Here is a 27,311-nt window from a genome sequence, read left to right on the forward strand (position 1 = left end):
CTGCCTCTGATGGCCGAGCCATACCAGCCATCACAAGGAGTTCAGACTCCCTTTGATGGCTGAGTAGTGGCCACCAATAAAAATACATACACAATTCCTTCAATGGTAGCCACAATATGGCCATTGAAGGGAGTCAGAATTCCTCGCGATTTCTGGTACAACTCAGCCATCAGAGGCAGGCTCCCTTCAACAGTGTGAGCCTGAGTCTCTATAGTGACAGCAGGACACAAGAAATGGGGGGGCAATAGTTGGATTTCTTGGGATAAAGAAATTACAACTATAATAGAAAAAGAGAAAGAGAGAGAGAAACCAAGCAGGATAAGAAGGAAGAGAAGTACTAGGTTATTCTAGTGGGAATGCACGTCCACTGGCAATGCTACTCTTCAGAAGAGTGCTGCTAATCTGTGCAAGAAGTGCTATAGCTTCCTCTCAGGAGGGTATCTGGATTAGATAAGTCTTAATCCAGCCACAGTTTTTTAGACTTCTCTCTGGACAGTCAAGGTTCTTAAGGGGAAACCTGAGGGACAGCCCTGAACCTAGATTTTGAGGCAAAGGCCTGATGATAAGAAGGGACAGCCCTGTGATCAAGATGGAGGCAAAGGCCTATAGATATGGAGGGACAGCCCTGTGATCAAGGAGAAAGCAAAGCAAGAAGAAAAGGCAGATCCAGCAAGACACAGAGTTGTACCTCTGAGATAAACAAGGTTCAGTGAAAGAGGTTACTTACTGTCAATATCCTAGGCACCTGTGACGGTAGGTATACTGGGAGTATAGTAGGCTCTTTGGTGGTGATCCTGGAGTTATCTGGGTGGTGGTTCTGGTGTGCTGAAGTCTGTGGATCCGCCTCAGGCAAGGGGGATCCTGACTACGAAAATTTTCACAGTTTGCTTATGTAATTTACATATGTACATGTGGTTTGGCGCGCCTAGTAGCGCTGACACGTCACAACTGCGCAAGGGCGCTACAACTCAGTAACTCAGGGAAGGAGTATAGTTACAATGAATTGGTAAGTAGTAACTAGGGTTAAAATTGCATGAGGAAACAGAATATGAAGTCAAAACAGGGATATCTCTTAAGATGAAAAAGATATAAAGTAATTTATATGTAACAAAGGTAGAACAGGCAGCTTTTAGGTCAGCTGTGATGACTCTAAGGCTGACAAACAGCCAGGCTGTACCAGTCATTGAAGGGAGTCTCCCTGAGATGAACGATTTGCACCTGTGACATAGGTGTGCAATGTCACAAGGGTTCGTGCTTGACAAGTCCACCCTCAGGTTTGCCCAAACCTGAGGGTGGACATGGGCAACAACATTCCTTGCTGAGCTGGATATATACAAATATATCCAGTTTACCAAGAGGACTCCTCCCAGCGAGCTGGATACATCAGTACCCAGCTTGCTGGGAGGACCCCTCTCGGCAAGCTGTATATATAAGTATCCAGCTCTCCAGGAGCAGTCCTCTTAGCAAGCTGGGTATATATATATATATCTCCAGCTCAGCAATGGAGGTCTCCAGCTTACCAGGAGGACCTCACTCACCAAGATGGATACATATTTATCCAGCTCACTGGGGTGATTCATCTTGGAAAGCTGGATTCATATGTATCCAGCTCACTGGGAGGAGTCAACCCAGCGGTAGACTGGTATGTCAGCTTGCCAAGAGGCATCCTTCCGGCCTGCTTGGCTGAGAGGGCCTGTTAGGAGCAGTCCCTTGTCTTGGTGAGCTTATCCAGCTTGGCAAGGGAGGTCCTCCTGGTGAGCTGGTCACATATCAGCTCCCTGAGTGGACTCAACTCTTTGATGGAAGGCATTCCTCTGATCAACAAGGTGTAAACAAATCCAACAGGAGGGATTGATTCCTCCAGTCAGAGGTGTGTAAACCTCCTCAAACACAGTGCTTCCTCTGGTGGAAGAGTTATACATAAATCCAACAGGGGGGATTGATTCCTGTGGTCAGAGGCATATACACCTTGACTGCAGGTATTCCTCTGGTCAAAGAGGTATGTCTGCTTGACCAGAGGGAGGTCAAAGAGATGTACACAGCTCTTCAACAGGAATACCTCCGGCAGAGGGGGGTATGCCTCCTCAGCCAGGGGGATACCTCCAGTCAAAGAGGCAGTGCAGCTCTTTGACATGAGGAATCCCTACAATTGAGGACTGTTATTGGAGGCATTTACCCAGTCAGAGATGTGCAATTGTTGGAATTTCTCCAGCCAGAGCCTCAGAGGTCAATTTGAATTGCAGCACAGCAGTTGTGCTGTTGTATTATGTGTAATCCAACTGTAAAGATGTGGTACAAACAAGACAACCTGCGGGTCACAGATGTATGGTGAGTACTTGTACCAAATACTTGCCTGTTGTTCAGTCCAATATCCTGGCACCTGCACCTGCACCCGGCACCGTAGATGAGTACTTGTTGTAAGGCTGAAAGTAATACCCTACGAGTGCTGTGTACTTGCCAAGGAGTACTTTGTGCAATCCCTATGAATAAGCATGTACTGCACTGCTGCAACAGATGGCATGTTTGATGGTTACAGAAGAAAATATGCCTGGAAGTATCTCAATTGCCACAGCCCCGTGTTGTGTTTTTAACTCACCAGATTATACAAGCATGACTAGAGCAGAGATTGATATCAGTTGAACATGACATCAAGCTATCACATGAAAGAGTTAAAACTGAGGCACAGCTCACATCTGGCAGCCTTCCTGAAAGAAGTTACCATCTGGCACTCTCTGGAGAGTGCAACCATTTCCCCCCTGGTGACATGTGTATCGCTACATCAATGCATATGTATCACTACTTTGATACAAATGTATTGCTACTTCTTTACCAATGTGGGGTTACCTCAATAAATGGGTATTGCTACATCAATACATAGATAGTTAGCAATAAAAACAGCTGCACTGCAGCATCATCTCTAACCTGTATTGAGTGACAAGACACATGTATCGTATGACGATACACATGCATTAACACCCGTGCGGTCCGGGTGTGCGAAAACATTGGACACCGCAATAACCCTCTCTGATCAAATACTATCATTGGTCTAGAGGGCACCCGGTTGTGCTGACCTCTCGTACCAATACACGTGACGTGGATCAAGATGGCTGCAGGAGATGATTTATTGCAGGGTCCGGTGTGCTTGGGTACCCAGACCGATGCATGGGTGTTGATACATACATGTGTATTGTCATGCAATGCATGTGTATCTTCATCATGACGCAATACATGTGTATCGTCCCGTGACACATGTGTATTGTCACTCAATAGATACACATGTATTGAAGTAGCAAGACATATGTATCAAGGTGGTGTTTCATGTGTGTTGTGGTGGCAATACACCTGGATTGATATGGAGATACATGTGTATGGATTTGACAATACATAACTGGTAGCAAGTTAGCAATATACATGTAGTGATATGGCAATACATATGTATTGAGATGATGATACATATGTATCGAGTTGACAATACATATGTATCAAGATGGTGATATGTATGTATCGAGATGACAATACATATGTATCGACTTAGTGATACATGCAAATTGAGTTGACAATACATGTGTATTGAGTTGACGATACATACGTATCGCGTTGACAATACATGCGTATCGATTTGACGATACACACGTATCACGTTGACGATACACATGTATTGATACACTACACATGAATCGATACGCTACACATGAATCAATACATGTGCTGTGGTGGTGGCGTGCACGGATGTCGGCCCCTCGGGGACGGGAGCGGAGTTTTTTGTTCGGAGGTGGTTGCGCAATTGGCGTGATTTGGCGCGATTTGTGTCCCCTGTGAGCTTCCGTACGAACAGCGTAGCGACTTGCCGCTAATTCAGCGACAAGCGACGCGGAAAGCCGCTACGAGCCGCTGAGAATAGCTCGCTAAAAAAATAAATAAAAAAATGCTTGGCGAAAGCGAAGCGCCCAGCCCGCTATCAAAAGCGCAGCGAAGCGGAGGCCAAAAGCGCTACGCTTTCGCTTTCCTCTGGTGGAAGAGTTATACATAAATCCAACAGGGGGGATTGATTCCTGTGGTCAGAGGCATATACACCTTGACTGCAGGTATTCCTCTGGTCAAAGAGGTATGTCTGCTTGACCAGAGGGAGTGATGTTCAAGTTGTCTCCACATAACCGGCTTTTAGTTTTATCAAAATTTCAAGTGATGTATGAAAGAATAATCCGAGACCTGATGTAATCCGTATTGAATTGAGTGTGAAAGATTGACCTTTGAATTCCTCGCGAAGGGGCTCGATGAGCTTTAGTTTCATGTCATCAAGCCACCGACGTACGTGATGTTGTAGTGGGTCCTGATGGTTGCACTAGGCCCCTTGAAGCTACTACTCTCGAGGACATCGGGATAGGAAGTGCCTTAATGGAGGAGGAACTTGATTGTCTAAGAATGAGTTTTCGTAGGTTGACGCGCTTGTTCGGCCTCATCGTATCCGGGCGATCTCTGTACCGATGAATGTTGCCTATGTGGAACAAAGATGGAGACCTATTGAGCTTGCAATGGAATCAACCAACAAAGCAAACTGAAAGAAGGACTGGCCATGGTCCAACCTAGCTTGCCCTGACAGACGTTGAGCACGAATTCCTCGATGATTTGTTTACCATGGGTGGAGTGGGTGAGCTCCGGCTGAAATTGGACTCCAAAGATGGGGTTGGATTTGTGGGCGATGGCGGCAGATGAGGTGGTGGCCACGATTTGAAAATCGTCTGGTAAGCTGTCTGGACGATCGCCATGAGACATCCAGACCTTTTGTCAGCAACAATCAAGAACAGCAAAGACAGAATTTGGGGGCCCTCGAAGTTGATCATAAAATAATAAAATAATTGAAGCAAGTTCAACGCTTTCGGGAGGGACCCCCTCCTAGCTGTTGACAGGGCTGTATCAACCAGGCGGACCTTCCAGGTCATCAAAGCTGTTCTTGTCGACCGAGACGGATTCCGCCCGGCCTTGAGTCTCATCGACCGGGCGAACTGCCTCCCGGTATGTACACATTTGAGGCTGTGCAGTCCTATCGAGCCGGGAGAAATTTGCGCCGGCCTCGCTCGCAGTTGACAAACTCGAAATAGAGTTCTCGTCTTTCTCAGGCGGAAAAGGGCACTGAGCATAACCCCAAGCTTCGTGCGAGGCAAAAGCCTTGGCAGCGATCCATGCGGTCAAAGCAGAAGAGAGTCTCGCGGGCCTTACATGCACGGACCTCCAGCAGCAAGCAGTTGTTTTTCCTTAAATCGTTGTCCTCGATCAGATTAGTTAGTTATTCAGCGCTTTGTAACGGTCAGCAGTCGTCTGGCGATCCATCAGCTCGTCTGTGAAACCGGATCGCATTCGAGATCGCCGACAATATCTTGGGTTCTGTGAGCTGAAAGCCGGCTGGAGTGATACAAACCCGACCTCCCTCGAACCCGGTTAGCACGTGTCTTTGTTCCTGGTGCCGCGGGACGAGGCTCGAAAGCCGTCGGCCAGTCCGAAGCGATGGTCGGGGCCAGTACGAGGGGAACAGACACAGAGGCACCAGGCACACGATCCAGAGTTGAAGTCTTATTATATAGTCTGCTACTCCTCCAAGACCCACATGGGTTTCCCGGTCATCGCAGACGTGTTTTGGGCCACATCGACGCTATTCGGCAAGCTTCGCCCATCGAGTATAAACTGGCCCTCTGGCCTATCCCGGCCTCGACCCTGTCTCCCCGTCTATTTCCTCAGAGAGATTCCTAGAATCCACAGCACTCTGCCCAATCCCCGAACCCTGCCCAACACGAACAGCGCACATAATAAATAAATATTTAAATACTTTAATCATACCTTCCGACTGGAACAGTTTCCTGGTGCAGATACACTTGGTTCTGATCACTTCGAGACCTGGCTTACTTTCTTCCAGGGTGAGGCCACTCTCCCGACTCGAGGACATATACTCCCCTCCCCCCTTGAGCCTCTGTAGTCTGCACCTCCATCTCAGGTACACGTCCTCCAGGATCTTCAAAGCCTCATTTTGCATCTAACTTACTCACAAACACTCTTCTAGCCCGCGCAAATCCCCCAAGCTCCCGCCCGGTTCAAGCGCTGCTCGGCACAACCGAACCAAAACCGTTTTGCATTCCTACCAGGAGACCAAGAAATTGTAAGCAAGCAAGGTCGAAGACGGGCATGGAAAAGTCGGCCTGCATGGCTAACTTACCGCAGACATTCTACAGCTTTCGCGGGGAAATATGGAGCGCTCAACGAGTCGGTCGACCTACTTCTTCTTCCCAAACTACGAGGACCATTTCCCAGAGGACGGCAGCCCCCCCGGCGGCCCCAACAAGCGCGAAGAATCCATCCCATTCCCGGATAGTCCTACCTACGACGCCAAATTCACCCGGCCCGTGCCATTTGCCAGATTCAAACACCCCTCCTCCCCTCCTGGCGATCTATCCGGGAACCGGGAAGCAGAAACCAACCTGATCCTCCGATATCTTTACGAGGCCACCCAGGGCTCTAGCCTCAATCAGCTCTCCGACGACTTCTCGAAACCCTCTGCCTCCTCACTCTCTTCCAGCTTCCCGAATCACTCTACCCGACTACCGCTCGTCACTTATCTCAAGAAGATCTGGCGATCGAGTTGAAAATTTCATCCCGCTCCCCCAAAACTGTTGTACTATAAACTACATCAGCATCAACACTCCAGGCGCTGCAAGTGGTTCCAACTCTCAATCATTTTTTTTTGAACCCAGGGCATTTCAGCTCGCTCACTGTTTATCAAGCAATTTTCGACACTTTATGTACTTGTTTTCTGACTTAATAGATGTTGATGTAGTATAAGATTCCTTCTAATGTACCCAGCTCCCGCCACAGCTTTCACTCCCCAAAATGTTAACCATATGATTACTCCAAGACCATTTGAGGGTGTATTTCTATCAGTCATAACTTATTAGCCATATTACCTGTAACACAACTTACTATTAATATTACCCGCGAATCAAACCATCTGAAAACCTGTAACGTTGCATTTTTGTCTTATGCAAGTTTCTGGAAGATGCAGTCAGCCTCAGGGCTATATTTCACAGGGCCTTGGCATTGCGTAATTGACATGGGATCTCTTAGAATGCAGCACCATGATATGTGGCTTTGCGGAGAGTGACATTGGTCTTGATCCAAAATACTTGAGATCCCTATCCAAGGGCTGGCTGCCTGCTTACTGGCTGAACCACCGAAGATGTTAAAAACACGCAACCAATGGTTGGAGAAAGGTGATTTGAGAGTATGTGTGTGCCTTCAAGTTGCTTGCAATTTTTGCTAACTGTTTACCATCTGTGCTTGTTCTATTAAGACATCTATGCACGTCTAAACACAACTGCTATAAGGCTTTGCAAGGATCTAAACATCTAGAAGAATCAGTCTATTTAATTAGGATCGATAAAGGGAAAAAAATGCCAATGATGATGATGCAAGAGGTTGAGTCGGAGGGAAAGGTGGGCTGGAGGTTGAAAGAGCAGTCTATGTAAAGGACGGAATCAGCCGGAAAGACGTGAACAGGTGCCGATGAGAATAAGAGATGGAACACTAGAGCAAGAATATTAATGAAAATGCCTTGAAAGATGACACAGAGAAGGGAATGTGGAACATGTACTTGTAAATACTTGACCATTCTATCATATCAGATGGGTTTGTCACGCTAAGAATGAGACACGAACGAGTAAAGCTATTTTTGTTAGTGGTGATCAAGTGCCACCGCCGGATCGTTCGACGGGAATGACTCGACTTAAACTTCCGGATCCAGGCTTATTTTTCAGATGTTTTAATATATGAAGAGGGAAAAGGAACAACCACACAAACAGAAGTGTTGGTAGAAAATTCGGGTGTGTTTTTGTGCCAATCCATCAGGAATAAAAAGGGGAAAAAACATTAAGTCAATATATAGGTTATAATTAATATATATTATGTGTATAGAAACTTCTTGTTTTCTTTTTAGTTTTGGGTCCGGGAAAACCACCCAGGTTAAAATTCATGGTAATGATAGAGGGATATGAACGACGAAGAAGAGTAAAAAATAAATCCCCCGCATGACTTCTCCTAACCGACCTTCAGATCATTTTTTCCATCCTTGACGACCTCGTTTCCATGGGGGCCAACAGAAGCACTCATCGTGTTCGGCTCGGTGATCGGTGAACTTCCCTCCCCGTCATCGCTCAAGAAGTTTTGTAACTTGTTCGACAGAGATACTTCTTTGGCTGCTACCGCAATGTCAACTACAGACCAACAAAACCAGTTTTGTGTTGAATTCTTCGACCGCATTTCATTTCTCTTACTTTTTCAGATCATCATTGTGTTGGTAAAAAAACTCACGGAAATCCGAGAAATCGATCGAGCCGATATGATTGGTCTTAGCTCCAGAAACAATCATGTCCACAGTTTCCTACGAAATCAAGGAGTAAGAAAAATGAGACATCATAGTGACATGGTTTTGAGGTTTAGACGTGTCATCAGGCCAATAAAATATGAAAACTGAACCTTGGGAACATTGGCGAAATTCAAATGTTCAAGCGCGCTCTGCAAGTCGTTGGGAGAAATAACTCCGTCCCCATTCGTATCCAAATCCGCAAATTCCTTCCTCAACTGGGTTAATTCTTTCGGACTAAACATTGCACGAGCTGTAGAAGAGTGGAGTTAAGAGGGAGATTCAGACTTAATATGAGAAAACTTCCAAGCTGTGTTGTGGGGGAGGTGCTGCAGATGTTTTCTGAACGGGATTGCAAACTTACAGAACAGTTGACCCTCCTCAGCAGTTTGTTTCCTCAATAAACCTCTACGAACGTCGGCCAGAGAAAGTTTAAGTTTAGACCTAGGCAAGCCCATAGAAAGCAAGAACTGTTTAGAGTGACTGAAGGCGGCCTCCTTGTGCATATTGGTCCATCCCAACTCTTCGGCCATGATGTCGATCACCCGAGGTAAGACTTCCAAGGCGGCTTGGGCGTTCAAGAACGAGAGTCTAGTCCGACGAGCAATGATATCCACAGGTGTAATCGCGTATTCGTTCCGGACCACATAGCGGACTTCTTCTTCGAGATAAGGGTACGATGGGTCCAATCGTTTGCCATGCACTGGCCAACGGTTTCCCGTCGGCTCAGCCAGCGAACAGACCGACCAGGCTCGATCGCCGTAATTGTCCGTCAGATGCTTGGCCACTTCACTCTCCAATCCAAAGTCCTGAATCAGCTTGATATACAACGTCTTGTGCCAGCCATGAGCGCCAATCAATTGAAGAAGCTTGGTCACACATGGACCTCGCGGCTTTAAGTTGAAGGTCTCGATCGCCGCATCCACTGTCTCTTCGGCCATTGCTCGATAGGTCGTCCACTTGCCACCAGCGATCGTCAAGAGTCCCGATGGTGAGACATGAACCATGTGGTTTCTGACCAACGATTGGCTATCTTTTGCCGCTGGGTTGCGCACCAAAGGACGAAGTCCACACCACGCGGATAGCACATCTCCTCGTCTTACTTTGAGTTCGGGACTGAGATAGTTCCGAACTTCGCCAAGAACCCATTGAATCTCTTGTTCTTTAGGGAGAGGATCTTGCTCGACTGGCGCGGGAGAATCGGTCGTGCCTGCGATCGCATTCCCTTGCCAAGGCAGAAAGAAGATCACTCGGCCATCCGATGTGGCAGGATCAATCAGACCCATATGGCTGGGTGCGTAGTACGAAGGTAGAGTGATATGAACGCCGGATGAAGGAGCGACGATGTTCGGCACGCTCGGGTCGTCTAGCTGTCGGATCCCATCACAAAAGGGACCGGTGGCATTGATGATGCCCTTGGCTCGGATGTTAAATTCTTCTCCCGTAACCTGATCACGTAGTCTGGCCCCTGACAATACTCCAGGGCTTTCCGCTGATCCTCTAGGCTTCACATCCGTCTTCTCATGGGCCGGCTTCTTGTGCACTGGCAAAATAGCATGTATACATATCAGTCACAGAGCTTGATGCGGTGCATGAATCATCTACATGGTTTAATATATTAACTCACATTCTACTACCTCCATGTGATTAGCCACGACAGCGCCCTGGTGTACCGCAGACATCACCAGAGCCATATTCATTCGAGAGTCGTTGTGAGAACCTGAGAGAAGTGATTAAAATAGTTTCAATCTCATTGTGCACATACGCAAATAAAAATGAAGTCGAAAGGCACAGCGAAGCTCACCGTCATAATACACAACAGCTCCGCATAAACCATCGGCTTTTAACATTGGAAAGTTCTCTAAGGCCTTCCCCTGTATTGATTTTTGGGAGAAAGCGCAATCAGAATCCTGAAAATCTGAGGAGCGAGATGCAGAGATGCATTTAATGCTAAGGATCAAATGACTGACTTTTCCGACAAGATAACTAGTTTCCATGTTTTCTGAACCAGCGAGCAAATCATACATCTTACAGCCAGCATAGAAGTAGGGCACTTGCCACCACTTGTAAACTGGCAGCATGATCGGTAGGTGGAGCGAAAGATGTGGAGCGATATGTAAGAAAGTCTTGCGTTCATGGAGAGCTTCCCTGACTAATTTATACTATGAGGCAAACGAAAAGGTATCATCAGTATAAGAGGTAAATTGATGCCTGTTACGTACAAGATAACCGGGGTATTTATTGACATCATAATTATTGCTCGATCATGAGAAGATGAAACTAAACAGGACTCAACTTGTTCATAGTCCAGATTGAAGACTGCTTTTTGGAGATATCTAACTCCGCCATGGACCAACTTGGTACTCTTACTGCTCGTCCCACTACTGAAATCGTCACGTTCGACGAGAGCGACCTTCAAGCCACGACTGGCAGCATCCAAGGCGACCCCAGCGCCTGTGGCCCCTCCACCGATGACGAGAAGATCGTACTGGTCCTCGGCGCCCTTGGATTGGAGGTCGGCTGGAGACTTGATCTCGTGGACGAGCTTGCTAGCCTTGAGCGCATTGATCATGTCCTGTCTGCTCGGCGGGGTCCATAGTACCGGAGGGCGTTGGTTTGCTGGGTGGTTGACATCTCGGCTCGAGTCCAGCTGAAGTCTTGAGTCCCTCGACCGGTACTGGTAGTATAATAAGCTCGAACCGGTCAGCAGGGCTGAACCACCGGCTACCGCTCTAAGGTTCAAGCGGCCTGCGTTCAGGCGGAGACGGTTCATCGGGAGAGCTTAAGCCAAGCTCCGAAGCTGATTATGTTTCCTTCGTTGTTTCTTGAGGTGCTTGTTATGAATCTTGTTGACCTTGCTTGTGGGATGGTGGTGGTCAAGAGAACAACTCGGGAAGGTCGGCAACTGAAACTCTGTCGATCGACCCTGGGGTTCACGCTGTGTGACACCCTCTCATCCGGCTTGAACATCATCCATCGTGTGATCGACGTCATCCCTCCAATGGGACGCCACAACATTTTTCTTCAGCCAGGAGCTGCCAGGAGTCCCCTTTCCTCATCATTCAGCCACCCGGAACAATTTTTTAAGACGCGATGGATCTCACCCTCTTACACCCACCTCAAAGGGAATGAACTGCAGGGTTTCTGCTCACATGGTGTAAACTACAAAATAATTCGTCAGAAACTCATCGGGGTTAAATTGGGAACAATCAACTCCTTGTTCATCCATACCCCTCAGCGGAAACATTTCGAAATGGTTTTCAAGGATTATGAGTGCAGAGTCAAAGGCTCTTTTGAACCACTTCTGAATTCCTTGATTAGAATCTGCCATCAGTGGTTGATATCTTCACTGGATGAGATTTCATCCATGTGAGTAAAGAGAGGGGCCAGTGAGGTAATCAACAGAGTCTTCTGAAGGAAGGAAGCTCTCAAGACAAATGGTTGGATGGCCTTTCCCTCCTGCGACTGATCTATCTTGCCGTCCAAGGACTCTGGGCCTGATAGAAGTTTTCAAGAAGCAAAGGAAAGGAAGCAGTCGCAGTTGCAGTTCAATATCACCACGGCAGTTAATATTTGACATTGTTTGCCAGCGTTGTAAGCCGTAAGCACCAACATCACACAGCTGCCACCTTGTCCAAAGAAAGCAGACAGCCAAAAATGTGAAACATGGGACGTAACGAATAAATTAAGCAGTTCTTTCGCAGTCCTTTGACATATATCGTCTTCTTGGGCAATTGAATCCAAAAGTGTTGATGTTACAACTTGAAACGAAAACTTGAGTGTACATAATAATTAGTGCGATCGGGCGTCAGCAGAGCTCGGTGGCCCGAATCTGTCAATGTTTTTTCCGAGATAAATCGGATGGGCTTGCACAGGCAAATAAGTAGCACCGTAGACAAGCGATTCGATTGGAAATTTCTTGGTTTACGGCTCGCTGGGGCTTGACTCTACTCAAGGATTCATTCACATTGTCGGAACCACCTGACTGTGATTCCACTGAGTACGACTATCTCACCGATTGCAAATGAGCTTGATGAAATGGGAAGGTGGCTCTCAAGACCAGCCGCTCGTGTTTCTGAGCTGGTCCTAGCTAGGGCTCGTTGCCTTCCCAACACAGGAGGAGAGATACACTGGGGACAGCTCGTCATGGTTAGGCTGGATTCCTACTAGGTCGCAGAAATTCATCCGGAGATACTCACTGAATCGAAATTTCATCGCTGGACGACATTTTCAAGCATCGGTGTAAGTCATACCATTTGCTAATTGCAATCACAGTAAGGCTCTTCGAAAAAAGTCAGAAGGGTTAACATATCTAACTTGCCACTTCAAAAAACTTAAACCTACGATATTTGTTTCTTCTTACAACCTGCGTCATTTTCTAGAAGCCTGAGGTCTCTAGCTAATACACATAGCAGGTTTGGTTTGTAAGTATTTCATTCTTGCCAACTATCAAGAGTTTGCCGCATCGTTCGAGCTCACCTCACAGCCCTCACCGGCAGAAGTAAAAAAAACTGGAAGAAACAGAGTCCGCCATGCCGATAGGAAATACGACACATGCAACTAGGGTTGACCTCCTCACAAGCGCCACGCCAGCAGATCCTTTCTCCCCGATATCGGCCGCTATAGCTTATCAGTTTACTCGGCCTTTATCTAAGACGACAATAGCCCTCTTGGCCACTTTCCTCGTCTTCCATGCTTTAATTGCGCTGTTCAGTCTGGTCATCTTGCTCTTGCCCTACGTTGGTCAGAAGAAGCGGTCTCATTGGATCTTCAGGACGGCTTTCATCCCTAACCGGCCGGGAGAACCAGGCAAGCAAGAAGTTTCAAGCTAATCGTTGAGAACGTGGATGGATGCTCATAACAGTCGGATGATCTGTGCCTCAAGTCTGCAAGACTCCTCTTTACCTGATCAATACCGGTTTCTTCATGTGTATCGTGCAACTGTTGGGTTCTCTCAGCACTATCTCGTTCATATGCCTTCAAATCAATCCAAGTCGTTCGTTGGATTATGCCTTACACGCTCAGCCCCTGATTGCGTGAGTTTCGAATTCCATCCTGCCTTAGTTGGGGAGTTCTTCAATCATCCGTGTTTATTTTCTGATAGATGATCATTGGCCGTCCGTTCTTCAGCTTAGGTCTGATGTACCTCTTTGAACATCTCGCGTATTGGATAATGGCACACTGCTTTTTGGCACTGTTAGTCCGCTTGATTTGTTGCAAGATACTCCCAATTGTCACGCTAACATGCAGCGTTCTACGTCACAGCTCCTACAGCGCCTGTGAAACTTCTGGGTGGACCTCCAAAGGGCTGATCAACTGGGCTCCACCGCCAGTCTTGGTGAACGTGATATTTTCTTGCCTTCCAATTTGCTTTATTGTTGCGATCGCTGCTGCAATTGCACGCGGAGCTGTAGGTTATGGTATCATTCTAGAACAGACAAGAAAGACACTCGACTTTCTCAGCCAAGGCACATCAGTTTGGAATCAGCTACAAGATTCATCTCGCTCTGCGGACCAAAAAGCCCTGCTTATGTCCCACCTCGCGCGAATCCAGGGGGAGCTAAAAAGTTCAACCGAAGAATCTGTGACCAATCTGAATAGTACGATGCGTTATCACCACAAGACTCAAATTTTGTACTTGGTTTGCATCTGCGTGACTTGTCTGGTAAGCCTTTTTTTTCAAAAATCAAATCCAAGCACATTGGATGTTGAGGGCTTCACTGATGCTGATTTTTGGGGCTATACCACTTACCGGATACCTTAGGTTTTCATATTGTCCTTTTGGAAATTGACTCAAAAGTTGGTACTACAGGGCCAGAATTCAGTCTTCCATCCAAACGGTTCTGCCCAACTAGACAGTTTGCACGAATACCCCACCTCCCAAAAAGAAGCGAAAGCGCCATTTGGTACCACTGGTCGAATCTACTTGGGTGCTTTGCGCACGGATCGCCAACTTTGTGAGTACGCAAGTTAATGCATCCCAAGCATACCGATCCGCATTTTTCGGCTTCTTCGTCCGTTATCCTACAGCTAGATCCATTCGCTGAATCGGCAATTACTTCGTCAATGAATTTCAGTTGGTTTCACAGTCAGGGCCTATGCTACAATTTTTTCAATGATCACCATGATGGTCTTCCATCTAATGAACATCTTCAGAACGGCTGACGCGATCATCAAGTACGCGTTACCATTTAGCCTTAATGGAAAAATATGGCGCGCTTGTAAAATCTGACTTGTTCTTTTTTAGCCCTACTTGGCACGGAGTGGTCACGTGGATGCCCACTATCAGCGGGTCCTGGTCTGCTATTCCAGTTGCATGGCAATGCGTAAGTCTAGATGCACCTATCTTAATCAATCTCTCCCCGGCTATTTACCTTTCATTTTGTAATCTTTTTTTATCAAACAGTGGAGATTATACTGCGAGTAGCATTGAGTCAATGTTGAGCAGGCTCTAGCTCCTAGAAAGCATTCTTGGCCTTGGAGCTTCTTGTACAGTCTAGGGAGTCTGGCGGGGGTACAGACCAAGTGCTGTAATCTAATGTATATGCACGAAGCTAATGAGCTGGAATCAAATAAAGCATCCTGGTTATTTGTGTTGAACTTCTATCATCTTTTCTCTTCTTACCGAAACCAACATCATCACTATTTGAATTTAATAGACGCCTGCTATAACTTGATATGATCTATATGTTTATTGCAGTCTCTTGCAGTCGGGAAGTTACCCTAATTAATTGGCTCCATTTTTATTCTCATTCAAAATTTACCTCTCCTCTGTATTCTTTATTCTTTTCTCATTCTTCATAAATTAAGATATTATAAGGAATAAACATCACTGATTCTCCTCTTGTGACCCTGTTCCCCAAGTGTGATACTGAGGCCATTCAACTCTTGTTTCTGTCCTTCTTTGTCATCACATCTATTTCTTAGTTGAGCCTATGAATGAGATATATGAACTTGGATTGTGATTTGTAACATTGATGTATTGTGTTTCCAGAAAAGCTTGGATCAGGGCTGTTTTTCATTTATTTTTTTTGCTTTTAGAGTTTCCCCGTCAGCGGTGGCCAGCTGGAAATCCATACAGCTACCAGCTTGAAAATCCTCTGGTGTTCCTCCACCGGCAAAGCCGGTGATGACAATATTGCATCTGAGTTTGTGAAAATACAACTGTACACATCCAACCAATGTCCCCACCCCTCAGCATGATATTGCACACCTCTACTCAACAAATCAAGTGCCATCCCAGCATTGCCAGGTTGATTTTTTGTGACCGGGCAACAAATCAATACAAAACAATTCTTCACCATGGGGTTTGTTGCTTACTCGCCAGCAACAAAGGTGCGTCCACATTTCCCTGATTTCCTAACACCCGACATTCCTTTCAAGCTGTCCATTAACCCCTTTTGATGAAGGTCGCAGTTTTGAGGATCTCCAAGGTCATCCAAAAGATTTCATCCGCAAGGCTCTTGGCTACGACATCTCACCGCAATCGTTTGCTTGTTGGATTTCCCTCTTTGAAGAAACCCGATGTGTAATTAGGAACCCTGACACCTACGAGGAACTCGGTAGGCCGCGAGTGCTTAGTTCTGAAGATTGCACTTTCATGATAAGTCTTGTAAGGGAGGAGCCGGGTCTTTTCTTATCTGAGATCCGAGAGAAACTGCATGATAATGGAAACCCTTTGATGAGTGTCCAAGCAATCCATACCAACCTCGTCAATCGCTTGACTTTCACTTTGAAGAAGGCCAACACTTCCCACATCCGCAAATTTCTCGTGGCAAAACAGTTGTTTGTGGAAGAGATGATGTTCTTCCCAGCGGAGTTTTTGGTGTTTACTGGTGAGCAGTATTCCTTAAAACACACCTGGGAGAGTGGTAGCTGATGCCGGAAACACAAATATGAGAGTGCCATCTGTAGTCGCAACCTGCTGAGAACCTCTGCAAGATCTGAAAAGGGGACCCCTTCCACGCGCATGATGATTGATTCTAATGCGGAACGCTTCAGCCTCCTACCAGCAATTGGAATTAATGGTGTGCTTGCCATGACGGTCAGAGAAGACACATTCAACGGACCCAAATTCGAGCACTTCTTGAAGTGGGACCTTGTAAGTCACACAACACCCTTCCTTATCTGTACGAGTTGTATCCAATCAAACTGATGTAACCACGTCAATTTTAGCTTCCCAGAATGAACCTTTATCCAGCAGTCCACTTGGTTCTTGTTCTGGACAATGCTCGCATTCACAGGGGCAATAGAGTTCAGGCCCTTTGCAATGCCGTTGGCGTCCAACTGCAATTTTTGCCGCCATACTGTCCAGAGCTCAATCCCATTGAGCTCTGCTTTGCCACCCTAAAAGCTCACCTCCGCGCAACTCAGGTTCTCAGCTATACTCTTGATTCTGAATGGGAAATCAGGGATTCCTTTGACAAGCTAATCACCCAAGAACTTTGTTACAAGCTATACCAACATTGTGGCTATGCCGTTCCTGCTGTGTTGTAATTACAGCTTTATCTGTCTGCCTGTCCCTTTTTTATATTTTCCTCCACTTCAGCAAATCAAGATCCTTTAAGAATAAAGCCCATGGGCCTTATTTTTCTTTGCTCACACTGAGAAAAAACTTGAGTAATAAAAAAGCCTATATTGCTCAACAGCTATTATTAAAAAGTCACAAATTTTTTTGTTTGCCCTCTAAGTGGAGCCGATAATTGGCTACATTATCACACAGGATGGCAATGAGTCCGGCGGGGACTGCATACCTTGGGTTCTGAAGCATTTGGATGACAATCGGAGAGGCAAAAAGCTGGCATCAATCAATGTGCTGCTCCACGCATATGTAGACTAGCAGATTGTCAATGACCTCATTGCTGATATCACAGTAGTCAAAGTAGTTGCTCAATGGGGGTTGGCAAGATTTTGTGGGATTTCCGAGTCCATTAGGCTGATTGGATAGATTGCTTTGAGGGTTGGGTGATTCTGGGTCACTACATCTAGGGGGCTGATTACCCTTAGATGCTTGCTGTATGTCATTGCACCCTCAACATGAATCATTGGCAAACTACAGGTTCATGTCTCAGTGATTATTGGTATCAAAATTTGGGGCAAAGAAAGTGCACCGTTCCGTTTTTTTGCAACTCTGTGTGCTTGATGGCTTGACGTTTGACGATTTGGTTCTCTTGAGATTTGGTCGTAAGCTAATTGATAAAAAGATATTTTGGACAATAAGTTATCAAGGTATCAAACACAATAAAATATTTGTCTATCATACCATCATCAGCGAAATGTTGGAATCAGGCTTGATTTGATCTATTGACACCACCCCTTTCCCTGTTGTTGTCACACTGAGGCCCCAACGCCATTGCAAGTACAAGCTGTCATACTTGGGTCTCCACCGGACAAACTTGCGGAAGAGAGCCAGTTTGTTATCCGTCATTTTTAAACCCCAAGATGTGCAAGGGAGAGCAGACTTCATTTTGTTTCTGATAAGATCAGGTAGCTGTTCTTCATGCTTGCCGATAAATTCTAGAGCGAGTTCCTTGAAATCCTCAATTGAGGTCTGGCAAGTGTCAATTTTGATGAAGGTGTCATCAGGGATTTTGTAAACTAAGAGCACTATCTGACCGTCCTGGTGTTGACCAGGGTAATGGAGGGAGTACTCCACTCGAATCAGCACTTTGTGCGAAGCTGGAGCCACTTTTGTTGGGTTGTACGCGACTGGTATCTCGATTGGCCTCTTGTGATGCATTTGAAGAGTTGAAGTTGATTTTTAGGGATTAGATTACCCAGTTCGATGAACCAGATCATTTACAGGGGTACTAACAGTGACAAATAGACAGTGTTGGGGCCGATATTGGCCCAACACCAAATATCAGACAAACAGTGTGGCTCCTGAAACTACCAAACTCATGGTGTGTTAATATACGCTAGTGAAGGTGACCAATTCATGTGGCCTTCAAGTTTTTTTTTTTCATTTCAAAGGGGAAAACAACATGTTTTGATTCTCAGCATATTCAACGGGAAAGAAAAGGGTTCCAGACATGCCCAAGTCTTTTTTTTTAGAAAGAAACATGTGTAATGATAAAGAAAAGACACTGTTGGTTTCGCAAAAATAAGCATAGAGGCCACTGTTGATTTTACAGAAATAAGCACAGAGGCCACTGGCCAGTACAAGAAACATAGGGAAGAAAGAGGCAAATATCATTTGGTTGCTAGGTATTTGTCGTAGTTATCAACATTGTCAAACAAGAGGGTCACCACCCCAAGGGTCAAGCCAAATCCAAGTATTTCCTTGCAATTGAGGTCTTTGGACTTGAAGGCTTGATGGGAAGAGAAGTCGTTCTCAAGCAAAATTTCAACAACCTTGTTCACATCTCAAATGGCAAGGTATTTGACGTAGTCTCAAATAGTCGCCGGGTTTGGATTGGATATAAATGCAGGAACGGGATTGCTGGAATTTGTCGCAAGGGGGATGTGATTTTGCATTGCTTGCAAGGTATTGGTCTTTGCCTCCGAAGAAATCCGCGCCTTTTTTGCCGGTGTGAGTAATTGCCACTTGATCAGCAAGCTGGTTGGACTATGAACTGTCACACCAGGCTTCCCTTCAATCTTCAAAGAATAATGTGTCAGATTAAAAAGTTCATCATGTTGCAAAGGAGATCAAATGCAAACTAACCATCAAATTGGCCCATCTTTGAATGACAAACTGAGTCAACAAGGTGTATTGGTGTGGATTTCTGGGGTCAATATAGACAGGGGAGTATCAATCGTATAGAACGTTGGGCTTGTGAGCTGCGTGAATCTTCTTCATCTGCAAATTGATTGTGTCCAAGTCAAAGGCATCGAGCTCTCTAGTTTCCTCTTTGTTGGGCTCATCCCCTTCTTTGACGCTGTTACGTTTTCTTGATGTGGCTAAATTGATTCCCTCTTGGCGAGTCACCTCTTTCTCGAGAAGGATTTTGCTGCCGCTTCCTTGATGGCGTTGATTGGGTTATCCATCTTGATAAACAATGAGACATTTCTGCAGCAAAGATCAAGGGCAGCCTCAAGCCATTTGCACATCTTGCTATTGTTGGTAATGAGGAAATTGTCCAACTTTTTGAAATTATCTTCACCATTGATGATACCTTGCCAAAACACTTTAGAGGAGCCGTTTCCAATTGAATTTGGAATGATGGCACCGGAGTGTTTCAAGAACAAGTCACATGCAACGGCCGCTTCTTCCTGCAAGTCGGAAAACAAAGTTGATTGGGCAAAGATTATGATCGGAATTGTCTTCTTCTTTGTAGTGATTAACGTCCAAGTTTGCTTTTTTGCTTGGGTTTGGTTTGATAAGAATAACCTGAAGCTGATCTTGACGCATAATTTGTTGTCCTGACAAGAACCTGAAGTTATTTTTTTGTTGCAAAGAGCAAACAAACAAGAAAAGGACAAACTTCAACTTCTCGGCTGGTTTCTTTGGGCTGCTTTTTCTTTCAACGACTATTGGCCTTTGGGGGAAGAGGGTTTGATTGATCTGGCATGATTTGTTCAATTTCTTCCAACAATGATTCCAACATGGTTCTGATGCTGGATGAAGAGAACACGGCCTAGCACACCTTGAGGGTTTATTGGGGTGGACAGATGGTATGCGTTGACAGGCAGCCTGAGGGGATTTGATGCTGAGCATGATGCATTATTTGGCCCGGCAAGCTCGGCACTCAGCTCTGAGTCTGAGTTTATTTGTGGACTTGGTGCGGGTGAAGCCTGATTGCTCACAGTTGGTCACATTTCCAGTGGAGGAATAGGAAAATATTTTCAAGCTGGTAGCTGTATGGATTTCCAGCTGGCCACCGCTGCCGGGAAACTCTAAAAACAAAAAAAAATGAAAAACAGCCCCAATCCAAGCTTTTCTGGAAACACAATATGTCCAGGTTTGATATTCTTGCTTCTGTACTGTTATGATGTTTGAGTCAAAACTCACAATTATCAGGCATTAAGGGTCAACTTTGTACATACTTGAGGTCTTCCTGAAGTTGAGTGGAGGCAACCCAAGATCAAATATTGTATTTATTTTAGATGGGGGTGTTTGAATCAGAGAGCTAATGGATGTCAGCAAACCTGGTAATTAGGGTACGCTAGTTAATCTGGGATGCACCCAGCCCAAATTTTTGACATGATGGGTGAGGAATACGTAGCCAGCCTTGTTTGATGGATTTTATCTTACAGATATGGTTACATACTGGGCTGGTGGCTGACTTGAACAATTTCACTACCTCTCTGATGAGTCATTTCTGCTGGGGCACAAGGGGGGACAGGTCAAGACGCAACAGCAGTCTGACAAAGATTGTACCTAAGGAGCATATGGTTACAAGGAGACACACATGGGGCATGAAGCTAATTCCAGCCAATTTTCGAGAAATCCAGGACCATTGATGATAAAGGTAGTACCATAAACTTGCTGATGACAACAGAGGGTGGATTGATTGACATGCAGATGAGGTGCTCCCAGTTGCATCTGGGGTTGTCACCATGTACAGTACAACTTTTCCCGCCGAGTTGCATTTTAGTCGCAGACAGGTGCTTGGCGGAGGTTTTGGACTGCTTTGTGAGCCGTCAGGAGGGGGGAGATTTTGGATTTGAACCAGCCATGTTGGACTTGGAGGGCAGCTGGAAGCTTCGCCGCAAAGATGTTTCGGATGGGTCCGCCACACGAGCAAGGTCGGAAGGGATTGATTTACGATCACACCAGATGGAGGGTAGCTGGTTTTGTGTTTTGTGTTTTGGGTTGTCGTTTGGGGGGCTGTACATCCCTTACAGCTCCCCAGACATCCACCCCATCCGAGCCAAGCGCTAATAACAAGCTGCACCCCAGCTGTATGGTAGTGGGCCAGGGCGTAATTTAGTATTGTGCTCCCCTTGGGTGTGTGCTTGGCAGGTCTTATGTACTGCAACGCACCATACAAACTTCCCCTTTTCCGTCCCTCCATAAACAGACTCCAATCTCTGGCCGAGCACCCTCAGACTCTCCTCCCCTCATCTGTTTGTCTGTCCACTCACATCCTCCTCAGCCAGCTCAACCAGCCATCAGCCGCCGCATGACCCACATGAAATGGCCTCGGACACGTACGTCTGCTTTTCCCTTTCTTTCCTTTCCAGCACTCAAAAGCACCCACTGACCATAACCGACTCTTTTACACCAACCAACCATGCTCCGAATGCATCCCCCTCGTCATGCTCAAAATCGCCATTCCATGCCCCCGCTGGCCGGCCAAAAAAACACCCACGCACTTTCCCATCCCCTGGCATGGCACCTCCTACCAGTTCCTTCAAAGCCGCAAGCACAAAATCCACCTCAACCTTCATCTCGGCCTTGATCATCTCAGCAAGTGTCAGTAAACAGCAGCCCCTCCGGGAAATTCATCAACAAAAAGGTCTATGCGATTCGAGCACACCGTAACACTTACACATCACCATTCCTCGTTTTTTTTATTTTATGTTGATGTCAGGTCGCTGGAATTCAAGTCGCCGCATTTCTCATCCTCAGAACCAGCATTAGAAAAATATACGCCCCCCGTGAGTAATGTAATGTGTCCCATCCGTCCCTTGTTGACATACGAGGATCTAACTTTCATACTTCACCAGGCACATATCTTCCCATCCCTTCCAAACGAGCACAGCCCGTCTCAGTCACACCATGGGGATGGCTCCTCCCTACGCTCACGTCCCCCTCAAAGTCGATGATCCCAACCGCCGGCCTCGACGCCTACATGTACATCCGCTTTCTGAGGATGATGATGTAAGTACTCAAGTCGGCCGCCAAGCACTCGTGTATTCACCTAGACTGGCTTGAAATTCCCAGATTCATCTTCGCCCCAACCTCTTGTCTGGTCGCGGTCGTCTTATTGCCGCTCAACTCGGTGGGTACCAGTGTCTCCACCACCGGTCTCAACAGCTTTGCCTTCGGAAACATCCCCGCAAACCAACAGATACGATACGTCGGCCATCTGCTATGCGCGTACGCAATCACTAGTGAGTCCCCACAGCTCCTCCTTCCAATCGAGGCTCACTCTGACGATGGTTATGATATCCTTCCCCCCAGTATGGACCGTGTTCCTGATCCAAAATGAGATGTCCGAGTATATCCAAGTCCGTCAACGATATCTAACACGCCAGAGCCATCTTGACCTGCCCCAATCGCGCACCGTCCTGGTGACCGGCGTGCCGAAGAGCTTCCTATCCTCGGAAGTGCTCAACTCACTCACAGCCCGGCTGCCCGGCGGAATCAAGCGAGTCTGGATCTCGCGGGCACTCAACGACCTCCCGGAGATCTACAAGAAGAGACTCGAATGCGTGTCGATGCTGGAGTCCGCCGAGACGACGCTGGTGAAGAAAGCCATCAAGCAGCACAGATCCATGCTCGCCTCGTCCCCCGACGGCTCCCACTCGATCCCGCCCGAAGCCATCAAGCGCGCCCGGTCGAAGGAGCACAGCGTGGCCGAGGAGCACGACCCCGTCGACCAGTTCGTCCGCCGCAAGTCGAGACCCAGCCATCGGCTCGGCTTCCTCGGCCTCTTCGGAAAGAAAGTCGACACCATCGACTACTGCAAGGACGAGATCGTCAAGCTCACCAATCAGCTCGAAGAGGCCCGCACCAAAATCGACCAGCACCACCCCCACAACTCCGCCTTGTACGTCGAACAACACCCCTCTGTCCACCACTCGCTCACCTTCACCCATCCTTTCCCCCCAACAGCATCGAGTTCAACGAAATCCTCGCCGCCCAAATCTGTGAGTCGCACCCGGGCTCCCGCTGACCTGCTGAGTTGAGCGCTGAAGTACATTTGGCTCTGTTCTGCAGTTTCCCAGATAGTGCTCTACCAAAAACCTCTCCGTATGGCCAAACGTTATGTCGATGCGGCACCACAAGACATCATCTGGTACGCTGTCTAACCTTGTATCACGTATCCACAACGTAAGCGCTAACCACCGCGTCGGCTACAGGGATAACTTGAATATCAACCCATACGATGAGCGGGTTCGGAACATGATCTCATGGGTCATCACCTTGGGGCTTGTGATTCTGTGGTCTTGTACGCAATTACCTCTCCGTTCCTCTTCCAAAAAACGGGATGTTGACAGCCTCCATTTTACGCTCCTGTTTCAGTCCCGGTGGCGTTCATCGGTTCCTTGTCTAATATCACTTCCCTCTGCACAACTGTTCATTGGCTTTCATGGCTTTGTCAAAGTCACAACCATCTCCAGGATGTCATCCAAGGTCCGGACTAGTCACAAACCCTCAGCCTCCCAAAGACATCCTACTCATCTTCCCCCAATCTTCTATTCAGGTATCCTTCCTCCGGTCCTCTTGGCCCTGATCTTCTTGATCCTACCCATGCTTCTCCGCCTGATTGGGCGATACTCGGGTGTACCCCGGATTTCTGAGATCGAGCTGATCCTCATGACTCGCTACTACATCTTCCTCGTCATCCACGGTTTCGTCGTCACCACCCTCTCTTCCGGTCTCACAGCCGCCATCCCTGAGCTTTCAAAGGACCCCTCAAAAGCAGTCACCATCTTGACCGTCAACCTACCCAGGGCCTCGATCTTCTTTATGACATATATGATTACCACCTCTCTGACCAGCGCGTCTGGCGCACTCCTCCAGGTTAGGGTCCAGATTTCATCACTTCTTTTCTTCGAATGATAGTATGGCTAAATTGGCGCCTTTCAATAGATCTTCCCCCTAATCATCTACTACCTCAAGCTTTTCGTTCTCGCATCAACTCCTCGCAGCGTATTCGACGTTCGCTACGAAATGGCCCAGCCGCAATTCGGAACTTTGTTTCCGAACACAACACTCCTGGCGACCATCGGACTTGCCTACAGTATCACTGCGCCCATCATGTCGATCCTGGCACTCTTTGCCTTCACCATCTACTTCGTCGTCTACAAGTATCTGTTTTTGTTTGTCTATGACGTTCCGGCAGCACACGAAACTGGCGGACGGTTCTTTCCCCTGGCGATGAACCATGTATTCATCGGGCTCTACTTCTCACAGCTCTGTCTTACCGGTCTATTCTTCCTCGCGCGCGACGTCTCAGACAATGCCAGCTCGATCCCACAAGCCGCGATGATGATAGTCCTCTTCGTCCTCACCTGTTTCTCTCACGTACTCATCCGCAACAGCTATGCCCCGTTGACGATGTTTGTGCCGCTGAACATGCTCGAAGAGGAGGTAATTTCGAAGACCAAAAAGCTCAAACAACAGACCCCATCGGCCTCCGAGAAGCAGTCTCCGGCCGATCGAGTGAGGTTTACAGAGGGATCGGCTCAGAAGGACTGGTCCAGCCCAGCCTCAGACAACACCAACGAAACATTTGTCCAGCGGTCTTGCTCAGAAGCTGATATGACCCAAATGTCGATCTCCAAGTTGGATGGCCAAGAGTTCTGCCAGACTGTTCTGACCCCTATTGGCGAAGACGCGGGCGAATACCTGTCCCATTCCCAGAGACCTCCGCTCGAAAACCATGCAAACGCCGGTGGTCACAGTTGGGGAGAAGAAAACTTTGTGACTGAGCAGAGTCGGACTGCTTTCTTGCATCCAGCTGTGTGGGAAAACACGCGCCCCGTCTGGATCCCGGAGGACCCGATCGGGGTCGCCAAGCTCGAAGTTTTGGACATGAAGGCTCGCAAAATCCCGGCGTCGTTGAAAGGCGCTGAAATCACATCCTCTGGAAAAGTCTTTGTTACTCGGTGAGTCTCCATAAAAATTTACATTCGCAGAGAGACAAACAAAAAGGACTGACTGAAAATGGTGGACGCAGATCGCCGCCGGAGAATGCGGAAGTAATCGAGTTAGAGCGCAACAAGGTCCAGGGTATCTTTGCCTTACCCGGGGCGTTGGGAGGTGTAGCCCGGGCGGCGGGTGGGACGATTGGCGGACGAGTGATGCGGAGCGCGTCGGCGAGGACGAACCAGACGCATGCGCGGAACCACTCGAGCTCGTCGAGCACACAGTCACTGACGAACGACGGCTCGGCGCCGCCGCCGGCGGTTCCCAAGCTTCCGCTGGGGATCGACAGTCTCAAGACGGGCCTGTCGGCCCTCGGACGCAGGAAGACCCTCAGGCCGTCCCTTGAGGCCGACGATAGTCGCTTCCTCAAGCACATGAGCGACGTCCCTGAGGAAACTCCGACTACCGCCGTCAACCCCGGGTTCGGCTTCGAGCCGGGAGAGGACTCCCACGAGCTCCATTGCTTCGACCACGTCGCCGCTGCCCCCAATCAGTCCCACCTCCTCCTCCGCCCCACCGAACAAGCTGATCACCACTTCCACTCCCGAGTCCATTCGGCTGAATCCTCGGCTGCTGGATGCTCCTCTAGACCCGACACCAGTCCTTCCTTCGCCTATCACCCATCTGATCGTTAACACTCATCCCTTCACTTCCCAGAACTCGCCAAACCAAATAAGGGATGAATAGCTTTTTACCTCCTTGTTTTTTCTTCTTTTTGGTTCGTCGGGTCGGAGACTATTGCTTTTTGGATATCCTTTCCATCTTCACATGGCTGCTTGACCGCCCAGACCGTCTATATATAAATACATATCTCTTGATCTCTCCAACTATCTAATATATCTTCACATCGTTATACATCTATTTTCCTTCTTCCTCGTTGCATCCTAAAAAAACTTACTTATTGTTGTTCTACAAACAAAATATATACATATATATCGTCAACACCTCTTTTATTGATTTATCTTTGCATTGCTTATACATAGCCTTGTCGTTGTTTCTTCTCCTATCTTATTGGCTCACCCATATCTATTTAATCTTGTGATCTTAAAACCCTTTGCCTACGTCTTATGGATCCCGCTTGTCCTTTTCCCCGCTATCGCACGGTACCAATCCACACAGGCTTTGTGTCACGCCACTTTCTTTTGTCGTTCTTTTATCTTGTATCGTTCCTCGTCTTCCGTCTCCTCATTTTTATTGTTACATGTGCGAGGGACAGATATATAGAAATATATGCATGTGTCCTGATGGCATGCTTCGTCCATTCACCAGTTCTTTTTCTTGGTCTGTACTGAGACCCTCCTCTTGATAACCACAACCAAAAAACATCACATCTGCATAAATCGCATCGTTATCATCGTCGTCTTATATGTACAATAAGGGACTGGATCCGATTGTCTTTATCTATCCGTTTTTTGCTTCTGTTTTCTGTGATCTGTTAACACCCAATGTTGCTAAGAAGCATCTCTTGGGAGTGTCTCTTGACCAGCCTTCGGTTTAAGGATGCCTTCAGAATGACTCATCGGTGAGGAACAGAGGTGAGCAGTGCGCGAAGTGCGCGGTTCCCATTTGATCTACTATTGACAAAGGGCACCTTTACAGCTGTCGCGAAAGGTCGCGAAGTGAATCCAGTACTGAAGCTATTCGCGCATCTCAATCCTTCTCGGAGTAGCCACAGGAGGAGAAAGACAAAAAAGGTGGCTTTCCAACTCAAATCTGAATTCTCATCATGCGAGAACTTTGAGTAGGACGCAGGCCTCCGCCCTTGTAGATCTGATCAAGCAGCAAGCTCGCGCTTTTGGCACCCAAGCAATTCTTGGCGCCACTCACACTGCAGCGCCGTACCCGCTCTCCCGCTCCGATCATGAGGGAAAAAAACACTGTGCAAGGTGATTTTATTAGCGGAGTGGTGCCATTGCTTCGGCGGCGGTTCGAGTGGCGGGATCTGCCAATGGCTCGCAGATGAATGCATTGGTGCAGGCTTCGTACATACGAGTCACGACGCATCTGCTTGCTTTACTTCTCTTCCAATGAAAGATGCTTGGAACAGGCCCTTCTATTTGACTTTCCTTCGTATCACAAAATGACTGAATTGTCTCACACCCAGCGCTGGACTGTCGAAGCCAACAAGCCGGTGAGCGACAT

The 27,311-nt window shown here is 47.3% G+C and overlaps 5 protein-coding genes across 5 annotated transcripts; 3 read left to right on the forward strand and 2 right to left on the reverse strand.

Annotated features, from left to right (window-relative positions):
* Window positions 1–4,456: 4,456 nt before the first annotated feature.
* PtA15_9A74 (uncharacterized protein) lies at window positions 4,457–4,773 on the reverse strand (the record flags this gene model as incomplete). Its single annotated transcript, XM_053172951.1, has 2 exons — window positions 4,457–4,495; window positions 4,573–4,773. 2 exons carry the CDS (start codon window positions 4,771–4,773, stop codon window positions 4,457–4,459), a joined length of 240 nt encoding a protein of 79 aa, XP_053023505.1.
* Window positions 4,774–6,236: 1,463 nt separating this feature from the next.
* On the forward strand, window positions 6,237–6,632 carry PtA15_9A75 (uncharacterized protein; the record flags this gene model as incomplete). Its single annotated transcript, XM_053172952.1, has 1 exon — window positions 6,237–6,632. One exon carries the CDS (start codon window positions 6,237–6,239, stop codon window positions 6,630–6,632), a length of 396 nt encoding a protein of 131 aa, XP_053023506.1.
* Window positions 6,633–7,727: 1,095 nt separating this feature from the next.
* On the reverse strand, window positions 7,728–11,177 carry PtA15_9A76 (uncharacterized protein; the record flags this gene model as incomplete). Its single annotated transcript, XM_053172953.1, has 9 exons — window positions 7,728–7,787; window positions 8,089–8,255; window positions 8,353–8,422; window positions 8,518–8,657; window positions 8,769–9,947; window positions 10,032–10,124; window positions 10,209–10,278; window positions 10,375–10,566; window positions 10,701–11,177. 9 exons carry the CDS (start codon window positions 11,175–11,177, stop codon window positions 7,728–7,730), a joined length of 2,448 nt encoding a protein of 815 aa, XP_053023507.1.
* A 1,759-nt stretch (window positions 11,178–12,936) lies between these two features.
* On the forward strand, window positions 12,937–14,831 carry PtA15_9A77 (uncharacterized protein; the record flags this gene model as incomplete). Its single annotated transcript, XM_053172954.1, has 8 exons — window positions 12,937–13,213; window positions 13,290–13,440; window positions 13,535–13,600; window positions 13,670–14,069; window positions 14,169–14,361; window positions 14,482–14,581; window positions 14,652–14,730; window positions 14,811–14,831. The coding sequence occupies 8 exons, from the start codon at window positions 12,937–12,939 to the stop codon at window positions 14,829–14,831; spliced, it is 1,287 nt and encodes a 428-aa protein (XP_053023508.1).
* Window positions 14,832–21,680: 6,849 nt separating this feature from the next.
* Window positions 21,681–25,804, forward strand: PtA15_9A78 (uncharacterized protein; the record flags this gene model as incomplete). Its single annotated transcript, XM_053172955.1, has 12 exons — window positions 21,681–21,764; window positions 21,883–21,949; window positions 22,019–22,172; window positions 22,236–22,405; window positions 22,476–23,064; window positions 23,130–23,164; window positions 23,235–23,313; window positions 23,378–23,466; window positions 23,541–23,651; window positions 23,722–24,041; window positions 24,111–25,129; window positions 25,201–25,804. The coding sequence occupies 12 exons, from the start codon at window positions 21,681–21,683 to the stop codon at window positions 25,802–25,804; spliced, it is 3,321 nt and encodes a 1,106-aa protein (XP_053023509.1).
* Between the last annotated feature and the right edge of the window lie 1,507 nt (window positions 25,805–27,311).

Source organism: Puccinia triticina, chromosome 9A (assembly GCF_026914185.1).
Source record: "Puccinia triticina chromosome 9A, complete sequence".
NCBI classification, from domain to species: Eukaryota; Fungi; Basidiomycota; class Pucciniomycetes; order Pucciniales; family Pucciniaceae; genus Puccinia; species Puccinia triticina.